The following is a 12,990-nucleotide window of genomic DNA, read 5'->3' as shown; positions in this document are numbered from 1 at the left end:
CTTATGCAGCAAAGTCTGAGCCAAGAATGCAAACTTTCTGAAATATATTTACCTTAAAGAGAGAGTTATGATCAGAGGTGTGCTGGTAAATGGTTAACTATTGGCTCTCCAGGGGGAAAATCAACTGCTCACATGACACCCTTTTATATTTAATTAGCCTTATTAACATTTTCTTCATCATTTCTTAAACCTAGCCAATCAACAAAATAATAAATTATGCCTTGAGTTGTATTTTACTCATTTCTGAGATGTAAATACTTATACTGAAAATTTTAACATTCGGCTCTCTTATGAACTAAGAGTATGCGAATATGATTTGGCTCCAGCCATAGTATAGAATTGCTTAGCTTTTTGTTGAAAAGGAAGGATTTAGTTGATTTTAGAATCAGGGATTGAAAGGTGAATATAAGAGATGATCTAATCCTTAACTACTATCCTTTTTTACAACATTTCCAAAAGTGTCTACCTGGTGTCTGCTTAAAGACATATAATCAGGTAAATCTCACCTTTTCTTGAGGCACCCCATTTTACTTTAGGACAACTCAATTTGAGGAAGTTATGTAGCTAGATTGTTCAGTGGCTATAGTACTGAACCTGGAGTCAGAAAGACCTGTTCTATTTTGTTTAATTGGGTGAGGACCTTATTTATAACTTGCTAGGTTCTTTTTCTGGGATTTGGTTGTTTAGATTCGGAATTACCATTTTATTAAAATCCACATTAAAATTTTTGTTAATATCCACCTCATTAATTTTTTTCCAGTTTCATTTCCATAATATTTGGGGTTTTTTTAGGTTTTTTTGTAAGGCAAATGGGGTTAAGTGGCTTGCCCAAGGCCACACAGCTAGGTAATCATTAAGTGTCTGAGATTGGATTTGAACCCAGGTACTCCTGACTCCAGGGCTGGTGCTTTATCCACTACACCACCTAGCCGCCCCTTCCATAACATTTCTAATAACTTCATTTCCTTTCCAGGAATAATGAATTCCAATAATTTTGGGGGTTTTTAACTTTTAAAAATTCCTTGGTAATTTCATTAATTTTATCTTTCTTTTATTAATATATATGTTTAAAGATAGAAATTTTTCTCTGAGAGGACTTTTTAATTTTTTATTGTAACATAGACTCCTGTGGAAGTCTGATGAAGTCTATGAACCTTTTCTTACAATAATGTTTTATCTGAATTAAATGAAATATGTAAGAGAGTAGAAAAAGTTAATTTTATTGAAATATTAACAAAGCAATCAATTAGATTCTTTGATATCCATTCATTGACATCTAAAAATTCTGTAGAACCTAGGTTCTGCTTTAAGGATTGCCTTGGTTAAATCCTACAAATTTTGGTACATTGTCTCATTGTTATGAATCTCTTTAATGTATTGTTTATGATATTTTTGTCTCCCACTTTTATTTATTAGTGCTTTTTTGTTAATTTTACATCATAATTTTTGAAAATTGATGTTGATGCTTTTAAAATGGGAATACCACTCCAGATTCCTATTCAATAACTGACAAAGGTCTAGCCTATCTAGTTTTTTAACGTTTAGTTTAAATCCATATTTTTGGAAAAGGGTGTGTGTGTGTGTGTGTGTGTGTGTGTGTGTGTGTAGATTTGTTTATGTCTGAAAAGGGCATATTGAAGTAATCTAAAATCTTTATCTTATTATCTTGGTCTTTTTGCAGTTCAGTTAGTTTTCCTTTTAAGTATTCAGATACTTTTATACTTAGTAAATGAATATTTATTTAGTAATGATAATGTTTCATTGAGTATGATGCTTTTAAGTATAATGTAACTTCCCTGATTGTCTTTCTTGTATCAGTTTTAATATTGTCCTTTACAAAGTCATAATTCCTAAGCTTGTTTTATTTTTGGATTCATTCAAAGCAATATAGATTTGACTCTAGCCTATAATTGTTAGTTTATTTTGTTAACAGAAATTTTACTGAGTCAGTTTCTAGCCTGAACAAAGCAAAGCAGGTTAGATAAAACATGCCAGTAATAAAATATTGGTTTAATTACTTACTTTCATTGAAAGAAACAGATTTGCAAATCAGGATTCTCTTAATTTGGAGCTCCACCTTATTATAGTAAAGGCAGAAATTATATACATGAATCACAATACATGACTCCAGGGAAGGGAGGGAAAGTTGAATCACAAAACAATACTTTTTTAAGGCTTAAACTTTTGCTCACACAAGTCCACTAGTGTAGTACTATACTGATGTTCTTGGGTCAGTTGATTGTTTAGACTTGAGGGTACTTTATTCATTTGCCTGGGTACAGAACAGGTTATTCAGTTTTTTGATTCACTTCACTTAACATAGGCATGCATGGTTCAGTACAAATCTGTCAGTTATGACACGTCACTCAAGGCTATTTTGTTCTCTCTGATTCCCAAACCATAGTAGGCTTAAGAAATAGAAACTCTGAGAAACCCAAATTATTAATATATTCATTATACATATATTAATTAAAATGAAAATCATAATTCTTTTTGCAATATAAATTTTTGTTTTAAGTGTTTCATTGATTACAGAAAATTGTTGGGTTTTATTTTCTAATCAGCTGTTACTCTTCCATTCTATGGGTGTGTTCAGCCCACTAATATTTAAGATCATCATTATGTTTATATTCCTTGTTTTTATATTTCTTGTTTTTATCTCTTTTTTAAATTAAAAATAACTATAACCCTAGATATCTGATTTGTTTTGCTTGAAACAACCAGATCCTTCCTTTCTTCATCCCCAACCCAAAACTCAGATCTAAATTGATCTGTAGACCTTGCTTTAAAAATAAAGCAAATAAAAGACCTAGTCCTAGGTAACTGATTTACTTGAAACAACCTAACCCGAATCTGTTACATACAGTTCTTTCCAAACATCAAGTGAAGACATACTTTATCTCTCTCTCTCTCTCTCTCTCTCTCTCTCTCTCTCTCTCTCTCTCTCTCTCACAACCTAGCACTAGATAATTTTATTCTATTTTACTTATAATATTTTAAAACTTTTCTTATTTAACTTGGATAACAGTTTGGTTAATTAGCCCCCATTTCCTGCCATCCCTCACCTATTTGAAATTATTTTCAAAATTTTTTTGAAATTTCATCTGAATTTCAAGAAATATTCCAGTCATTTTATCCCCTTCTTTTATGTTTCTCTACAGTATTTTTGTTTCATCATTTAGATTAATAGTGTCAAACTCAAATAGAAATAAGGGCCACTTAACCACATATAGATTTCTGCAAGCTGCATATTGACTTAGAAAAACTATATATTAACAACTAGCTGTCTATAGTATTTTTACTCATTTTGTCTAATATCTTTAAATTACACTTTTTTTTTGAGAAACAGTTGGGGTTAAGGGAATTGCCTAGCATCCCATAGCTAGTAGATATCTGAGGCCAGGTACTGAGGTCCTCCTGCCTCCAAGACCAGGATTCTATCCACTTTGCCACCTAGGTGCCTCTCTTTCTGTTACGCTTTAATATGGATCACACCTACAGCTATCACATCTAGTGAACCATTTTTTGACACTTCTTATCTAAACCCATGCCTATTTTCTCTGTTTTCACAATGATACACTTGGAAAACATAAGGGAACCACATATGCTAAAAGGCATATAAAGATTGGGCAGCTAGGTGGCAGGGCAGCACAGTGGATAGAGCACTGGCCCTGGAGTCAGGAGGACCTGAGTTCAAATGTGACTTCAGACACTTAATAATTGGCTAGCTCTGTGACCTTGGGCAAGTCACTTAACCCCATTTGCCTTGCAAAAAAAAAACCAATACCAAAAAAAAGTATCAACAATGACCCATTAACTAAGTCTTTTAAAGATGTTTTAACTATTTTTCCTTTTCTTTTGTCTACTGATTTGTAACTAAAAAAAAAATATGATTCACCTCCAGTTAGGAGGTGCAATTAGGATTATTCTCGGTCTTTTAGGATTAATTCTCATATGATACTACTGATTTTTCTTTTGCTTTTCAGTATGTTATATTCCAACCTATTCTTTCACTTGTTATTGTTCAAACTCCTTTAATATTTTTTTTTGCAAGGCAGTGGGGTTAAGTGACTTGCCCAAGGCCACTCAGCTAGATAATTAATAAGAGTCTGAGGTTGGATTTGAATTCAGGTCCCCCTGACTCCAGGGCTGGTGCTCTATTCACTGTGCCACCTAGCTGCCCCTCATCCCTTAATATGTGAACTATCTTCCCTTTGCCTCAAATAAAATTTTTCATATAACCCTAAACCTTTTGAGTTTAGCCATTATATTTTTGAGTGAGTAAACTCTAGGTTTCCTCTTTTTGGACACTTGTGGATTCTGTCCTAATGCAGTTGTCCAATAGTTCTAATGTATCCAGGAAATTATCTTAAAATATTTCACTCAGGCTTTTTGATCTATGAACAAGTATGGTTAGAGAAATGCACATTTTATGTAAGCTGGACTGGTTTTTCTTTAAGTGGTTAAAAGGATTTTTTTTCCCTTGCATTATCATTCATTTGGGTGTAAAAGATCCACTATATGGGGAATAGGTGTCAGAGTTTTTAATGAAATTTCCTGTGCTATTCTGACCTGGTATAGTATGTTACCATGGTGAATACAGTTAAATACAGCTATTTTTATCACATGTTTATAGTTCATGAGTCTCTTTGAATTCTATTATTCAGTCTGATTTCTGTACTGAACTGATCTTAGGTTGTTTGAAATGCTTTTGGGCTTAAATTAATTGTGGGGTGGGGGAAAGTGATAAAGAAGAAAAAGAAGCTTTGGCAATTGGATCGGCAGATACCATAGCATAGTACTCTGTGACTTTAGCTGCATTATTACAAGTACATGGCCAGTCCTCTCGATGAGATAAAGGAGGACTTACACTGACCCTGTAGTTAGTCCAGTGCATCTTTCAAGAACTTCATAGGGTTTTTACCGATACATCACATTTAGGTATTCCCTGGATTTAAAATCTTTAGAAAAGCTGAATGTCAATGTAAAGAAAAAAAGAAATTATTTTTATATATTCAGCAATTTGAAGCAGAGGTTAATTTACTTTTGATTTTTAAGGACTATGCCCAGAAGATAACAAAATGGCTTCTAGGTCTAGTAACTGCAGTTTAAAAAGATGATTCTATTTAGGGTAAGGACTAATAAACTTTTAGTAGGTGCATGATCTCTGATTTGAACCAGAGGTATGGTTGGAAAATACATCAAATCTTGATGAGTTTAGGGTTCTTTGTTTAGAGGATAGGAGTTGAGATAAGGATGAAGACTGGGATGCCCTTCCTCAAGATTCTTGGCCCTATTCTTTTCTCCCACTCCTACCCATACTTCCCAAGGAGTACCTTCCTTACAAGGAAGTCAAAGAGTAACTGGGCTTTTACCACTAAGAAACTTGAGATGTGTAAAAGAATTTTAAACAGTCAACTTATAAGTCATTAGACATGATGGCGAGTAGGGGCAGCTAGGTGGCACAGTGGATAGAGCACCAGCCCTGGATTCAGGAGTACCTGAGTAAAAATCTGGTCTCAGACACTTAATTACCTAGATGTGTGGCCTTGGACAAGCCACTTAACCCTGTTTGCCTTGCAAAAAAAAACCCTAAAAAAAAAGAAATGATGTCTAGTGTCAGTGAGGTTTAATGGTTTTGCAGAGTTCCATCAATTTATAAAGAGGGTTTATAGAAGATTTGCCCTTGCAAAGTCAGCTGAACAAATTAGAGAACACAGATGAGGATAGATGTCTGTGGCTTTTTTTTTTTTTTGAGGTGGTTTAAAAGGGGAGAACAGCAAGGGTGGGAATAAAGTTTTTTAAAGACATGAGTTTGATAAGACTGTCTTTATGCCCCACTTCAATGATATACCCTCTTTTTTTCTCTTCCCTACTAATTATAACCTCCTTGGATACAATTTGATCCACCTTTTGGGTAAAGCTGCATCTGAATGGCAGACTTTACCTAACCTGACTGCCATAGCCAGGGCGAAGTTTGAACAAGAGATTGGGGTAGTTTGTCTAGATAAATCATGCTCTGAGAATTATGAGAGGAGGCATAATGCCTTCTAATATGTTAGATAAATGGAAGAGGATCCCCCCCACGCTGAGGGCTTTTTAACTATGACTATTAAAACATGAGTTTGACATTAAGAAGATTGATAGGTCAGCTTATGGGGAATAATAGTAATATTGAATTAAGATACATAAACACAAGAGATTGTTCTCCTTTGCCTAAATTTAGGGCACCCCTAAAGCCCTTTCTCAACTGGTCATTTTAACCACACAGGTCTTTGAATCCAGATTTTAGGTACTATCAGGATGAGTCACTCTAAGACAAGGACAAAGATTTCCCCAGGGCTTGGACTTTTATAACTGCAGAACCATGGAGTGGTAGGAGGTCATTCTCCAGTGACTGTGACTTGGAAATGTGGAACCACCAAATAAAGAATATCCCACAGGTCTTGGTGTACTTTTTAAAATTTTATCTATTTATTTATGGCACTGGAGTTAAGTGACTTGCTCAAGAACACAGCTAGGCAATTATTAAGTGTCTGAGGCTAGATTTGAACTCAGGTATTCCTGATTCCAGGATCAGTACTCTATCCACTGTGCCACCCTAGCCACCCCCTTAGTGTACTTTTAAAATTTAATCACTTTATTTATTTTTATTTTTATTTTTTTACGTTTTTGCAAGGCAGATGGGGTTAAGTGGCTTGCCCAAGGCCACACAGCTAGGTAATTATTAAGTGTCTCAGACCGGATTTGAACCCAGGTACTCCTGACTCCTAGGCCGGTGCTTTATCCACTCCACCACCTAGCTGCCCCAAAACTTTAATCACTTTAAAAACTCAAAACTACGCTAAGAAATTTGTGACCCCCCAAAATATAAAGAAATATTAGTTACTGAAGTCCCAACCCAGTTTCTTTTAAAATAAACTGAATGAGGAAGTTCCTTAAGGAACATCTTTGGATAGAGATGAGTGGAAGACCCTCTGAGTCTTAGTTTATAACATCTCCTACTATATTGTGGGCAAGGATATTACAGATCCTTAGAAAGTAGTACTTGAACAGAAACTTAGACAAGTTTCTTTGCCAGTTATTTTCAGTCTTACACATGCTATACCAATTGTGATTCCTAAGTCATTGTTTAAGTTCTTGCTTTATGACCATTTTCTCCTTTAAAGTTGTATGTGGGTTTTATTATTGTTTTCTTTCCATAGATTTCACCTTGATTTCTGTTACCTTACAAATGTGTTCATCATGTTAGGACCTTTTTTTTTTTTGCTTATACATAGACTTTCAGAATTGTAAATTGATTTCAGCAGCTATCCAGTCCAATCCATACTGACAAAAGAATTCCTATTAGCATACATAAGATATGTGGTTTTTTCTGGTAAACTTTCTTCTCTGAGGGTTTCTCCTCTTTCATTTCTTTGTTATTGTTTTATCTGGTATATTCTTCACTGTCTTGAGGTAGTTCAGGGAATTTGGACTTGGTTATCACCCTCTCTACCATCTTGCTGGAATTTGTCCTGATGGCTGTCTTAGAGAACTCTGCTTTCCTTTTTCAGATTATATTCTTAAAATCCTACTTTATCTATTAGTTCTGGCTTATATATCCCCCTTTTTTTGGTAAGGCAAATGGGGTTAAGTGGCTTGCCCAAGGCCATATAGCTAGGTAATTATTAAGTGTCTGAGACCAGATTTGAACCCAGGCACTCCTGACTCCAACCGGTGAATTGTCCACTACGCCACCTAGCTACCCGTATACCCCCCTTTTTTAAGCATCTCACCTTTCACCCTCTTATTCAAATAATTTCTACATATTTTTTTTCAGAATTTCATTCCCAAGTGCCTTGAATAACACTTCCAAAAATATTAGCCTATTGGATCTTACCTGTCCTTTCCCTAAACCTTTTAAAATCAATTTTCTAAAAATATAATATGCATGTATTATGAGCACCTTTCACCACCTGACCCCATTGCCTTGCAAAAAAAAAGGCAATGAGCACCTTTCCTCTACTACATTTTTTTGAACTATACAGTGGAGAAGTCACCTGTCCCTAAAATTCCTGTTTTTACTTTAGCTACTATTTTAGTCAAAATAGTACATCCCTTTATAGGTAAAATTATCATTAATCAAGCCACAAACTTCTTAACCTTTTGAGAGAGAGAGAGAGAGTGAGATAGAGAGCGAGCATATATTTGGGAAATTTTTTTATTAGAACAATATTACGTTTTTGTTCCAGGTGGTTTCTAGTATGCCCTGCACACAAACATAAGAATGTGCATCTTAGTAATTTTCTTAAGATAACCATTTATTAAATACTCAGTCATAAGGATAGAGATAATGATTATATTTCATTGGTCTAGGGAACTCCTTTGAGAGAAAACTCTACCTATAAATGGAAACTATATGGTTATCTTAAAATGAAACTTTTTCTTCTCTTTGAGTGTTATTAGAGATTTGCTCAGGGCCCTGAAGGATTAAATGGCTTTCCTTGGATCACATAGCATTGGGAGACAGATTAGCTATACCACATTATTAAAAAAAACTGTCGAGGCAGTTAGGTGGCACAGTGGATAGAGCACCAGTCCTGGAGTCAGGAGTACCGGAGTTCAAATGTGATCTCTGACACTTAATAATTACCTAGCTGTGTGGCCTTGGGCAGGCCACTTAATCCCATATGCCTTTCAAAAAACCTAAAAAAAAAACCTGTCAAAAATTGCAAAAAAATTACTAATAAGTAGATCATCAAGAGACAGGTTAGTGATACCATTTTGTGGCAAAGTTGTTGCCAAAAAATTCATCATACTGGTGGTATGCCTGGTGTTGCTGAAATGCTGTGTGGTACCCCACTGATATGGGAGAAACCCACATCCTAAAGGCCAAGGACTCTCTCAGCATTCAGACCATCACCAAAAGTCCTATTTCCTACTAGATCAGGCCATGGGGGTGATGACTGTTCTGGAAAAGGCAATGAGAAGGGTGTATTTGCACAACTATTTCCCTCACTATAATCTACATAATGTGCTTATGCTATCATGTATTTGATGTTATTGTCTTCTTTGGTTATGAAGGACAACAGTCAATCAACTAATATATATTTCAGAAACAGGATTTGAACTCAGGTTCTGATTTTAAGATGAACTCTCTATCTAATGCTCATTAACTTTACATGAATATTCCACTTAGTGGGACACTAAGGGACACTATTTTTATCCATCAAAAATTAAAGATGATTAAATGTTTTTAAAAATTTACCAATTAAAATTTACTTTAACAATACAAAAATATCAAATGTCATGTGCATGTGCCTTAAGAAAAACAAACAAAACTCTCATCATAAACATACATAGTCAATAAAACAATTCCCACATTGACTATGCCTAAAAGTGTCTGTCTCTTTGTATTTTAAATTCATCATTTCTGTTCTAGGAGGAAGTTTCCCAACTAACCCATCTTATTCACAAGTTCTCTGCAACAGTATTGCTTTTATTGTTTCTCCTTTTACTTTTCTTTTATCTTAATCCAAATTTCTTTACCTTTTTTTTACCTCAGTTTCCTAGATTAGCTTACATGAATGTATATTCTTAAAATGCAAGACTTTTCCATTTTGTTTATTCTGTTTCCTTGGAATAGAGTATACCCTGCTCTCAGAAATTTCATCCTACCAAATCTCAATATTAAAGTCAAATTTGTTTTCTTATATTAGAATCTCTTGTTCACTCTATTCACTACCCAAACTTGATGCATTAATGAGCATTAAGTGATTAATTAACGATGTCTAAAATCTGAGGCTGTGGGTTTTCTTGATGTCTCTTTTCTTAGATATTGACTTCCGTCTTTCTGGCCTGTTTTCTTTGTTTATTTCTCCTGCTTTGTATTTGGTACAATTTGTATTCTGTGATTCTAGAATTGTCTCTTTGATTCTGTTTCCTTATCTGCAAAACTGTTTTTGTAAGATGAGAGATTCAAAACATGAAGTTAAGAGAGTCCTTCCCCGTCATTTCATCCTGTCGTTGATTCCCTGGCTGCTCCTCCTACTCTTCTGAATGTTAGCCTCTCTGGTCCCAACTGAGAGATGTGACTTCAATTCTATGACAGACAGAAATGATATAGGACCACAAGACACAAGTACAAAAGATCAAATCCAAATATTTGAAATCTGTATGCCTTGTGCCATTCCCCAGAATCTTCTTTATAGTTCATTGCACATTGGATTTTAAGGTCACCCTTGGGAAGGGAATCTATATTTATTTATCACAGAAAAGCAGATGTTACATAAGTATATAAAATGAAATAAAAAGTCTATATATTTTTGTTTTAATTTGTTCCTGTTCTAAAGAACTTTCCTTGTACTTCCTTGGATCATAGGCCTTACAACTTTATATCTCAGTTAGTCACCAACTATTTATAAAACACCCACAATGTGCTCTGGGGATACAAGTTCAAAGAATGAAATAATTCATACTGGCAAGGGGCTTAATTATATCCCTATAATGAACAGAAGGTGGGGTAGTGGGGGTGAGGGATGGGAGAGAAGGGGGGTAGACTACAAGTAAGTATTCATACACAAAAAAGTGAGTAAATACAAATATGTAATTAAATATAAGGTATGTGGAAGGGAGACTACAAATAGGTGGAGGTGAGGGGTCAAGAAAGACTTTATGCAGAAGATGGTGCATGAGCTATTTCTTATATCTTTTATCCCTTTAAATAGAAGGAAGGGGGCGGCTAGGTGGCGTGGATAAAGCACTGTCCCTGGAGTCAGGAATACCTGGGTTCAAATCTGGTCTCAGACACTTGGTAATTGCCTAGCTGTGTGGCCTTGGGAGCCACTTAGCCCCATTTGCCTAGCAAAAACCTAAATAAATAAATAAACAAATAAATAAATAGAAGGAAGATAAAGCTGACAGGGAAAATCAGTGAGTTAATAAGAAAATTGTAGAAACATTTTTCCTGGAGTCATTGAGAAATGGGATGGATGCTTGCCCATCAGAGTTGATTTTCATGGTCCTATTAAGATCATGTTAACGAATTCACTAGCAGATCCATAAGGTTTCTGTCTTCTGTCTGGTTCTATATGAATGCTAGGAGACCATACCATATTTGCTTCTTAAAGTAGCAACATTTATGGTTGCAAAAACTTGGGCTCTAACCCATATTAATTTGTATCTTTATTACTTACTTGGTTGTCAGTTATAAAAGGATAATTGAATACCAGGTAAATATAAATGTTTTTGGTTTTTGGTTTTTTTGCAGGCTTGTTTGGTAGAAGACATTTGATTTATTGAGAGACTGTTTATAATTTTAGAGGTTTAAAACTTTCCTATCATTTTTATTTTCCCTTTTCTGTCTCTTGAACAGATCTCGAAAGAGCATTCCAGACACCTATGCTGAAAGCCTCATTGCGCATGGACTTATGACCCAAGATGAAGTCTCTGAAATAAAGACCTCTTATTACTCCAAACTAAGTGACCACTTGGCTAATATGACACTCTACAGTCCACCTGCAACTAACCTGCAAGCCCACTGGCGAGGTCTTGTGGAGCCTTCTGCCAGGATCACCACCTGGGACACTGGTGTACCCATTGATCTGCTGAGATTTGTTGGAGGAAGGTCTGTGGAAGTACCTGAAGAACTTCAGATACACAGTCATCTTCTAAAGACCTATGTTCAGGTAGACCTGTCAAGGGAGTATTCAAATATCTAGCTACTGTTTCATGTACTTTGTTCACTTCATATAATAAATTTCTGATCATTTTTGACTAGTTAACTTTTTTTTAAATTTAAGGCAATGGGGTTAAGAATGACTTGCCCAAGGTCATGCAGCTAGGCAGTTATTATTATTAAATGTCTGAGGCCAGACTTGAACTCAGGTCCTCCTGACTCCAGGGTCAGTGCTCTATCCACTATGTCACCTAGCTGCCCTTGACTAGTTAACTTAGTTCACATTAAGTCCACATCTTTTTTTCTATTTCGATTCTGGGGATAGCACTGCAGAGAATGCATTAAATGTGGTTAGAGATTTAAATTAAAAAATAATACATTTTCATTTGATTAAGCACATAAAATTAAAAAACAAACTCATACAAACAAGTATGAGTGAATCTGTAATTCCTGAATTTTCTCTGGACTATAAGAATTAGACTGAAGTATAAATTCTAGAAGGCTATTTTTAAAAAGCAATTTTTAATGTCAAACTGATGAAGCTAAATGTAATCCATTTTTTTCTACCACCCCCCCTTACCATGCAGTCCAGGATAGAGAAAATAAAAGAAGGAACGAAGTTAGACTGGGCAACTGCAGAAGCTCTAGCCTTCGGTTCATTACTTGTTCAAGGTAAGACACCCCTGGTTTATTGCTCAGTTCATTAAAACAAATGGTATTTTCTTATTTTCAAAAGTTGACCTTTTTTTCATTGACTGGAGGAATTCATTGAAATGGAAAATCTAGAATCCACTTCAATACCTTACAAGTTGACTCAAAGACTGAACCACAAAGATGAGACATTAGAGAGCCTTCATTGGAAAAGCAATCAGAGCTGGAAACCTAGTGTCAAAACATAATTTTAAAATTAATAATAATTTTTTAAATTAATAATTAACTTATTATCAATTGTCAAACATTTATTCTATCTTCCACAATCACCCTCCTCCCCCAGAAAAAGAGAAAAACAAAACCCTTGTAACAAATAAATAAGCAAAACAAATTCCCATACTGGTTACATCCAAAAATAACACTTAATTTTTTTAAAGATCATTTTACAAATGTTTAGAGTGTGTAATTAATAATTATACCTCTGAACTATATTTATGTGTTTCTATACATATGACCATATCTTAATTTTGTAATTGGTCCACACAGTATGATGCCTTAAAAAGGATTCTCAACCTCAGTCTATCTTTAACATGTTCATTACTCAGGATCAAAAATTTTATCACTCAGAATAGTGTTCATGGACATCTGATCTAATTTTGTCTTTTTTTTTTTTTTTGATT

At 34.8% G+C, this 12,990-nt stretch overlaps 1 protein-coding gene across 1 annotated transcript in view; it reads left to right on the top strand.

Annotated features, from left to right (window-relative positions):
* The window catches only part of DHTKD1 (dehydrogenase E1 and transketolase domain containing 1), an 85,293-nt gene that overhangs the window by 45,316 nt on the left and 26,987 nt on the right, over positions 1–12,990 (top strand). Inside the window, exons 8-9 of the mRNA XM_074194121.1 lie at positions 11,357–11,669; positions 12,247–12,331. Of these exons, the coding sequence (XP_074050222.1) occupies positions 11,357–11,669; positions 12,247–12,331 (398 nt within the window). The remainder of the gene's footprint in view (positions 1–11,356; positions 11,670–12,246; positions 12,332–12,990) is intronic.

The sequence above is a fragment of the Macrotis lagotis genome, chromosome 7 (assembly GCF_037893015.1).
Source record: "Macrotis lagotis isolate mMagLag1 chromosome 7, bilby.v1.9.chrom.fasta, whole genome shotgun sequence".
In the NCBI taxonomy this organism is placed as follows: Eukaryota; Metazoa; Chordata; class Mammalia; order Peramelemorphia; family Peramelidae; genus Macrotis; species Macrotis lagotis.
The sequence above is the reverse complement of the archived record's forward strand: the minus strand, read 5'-3'. Positions and strand labels throughout refer to the sequence as shown.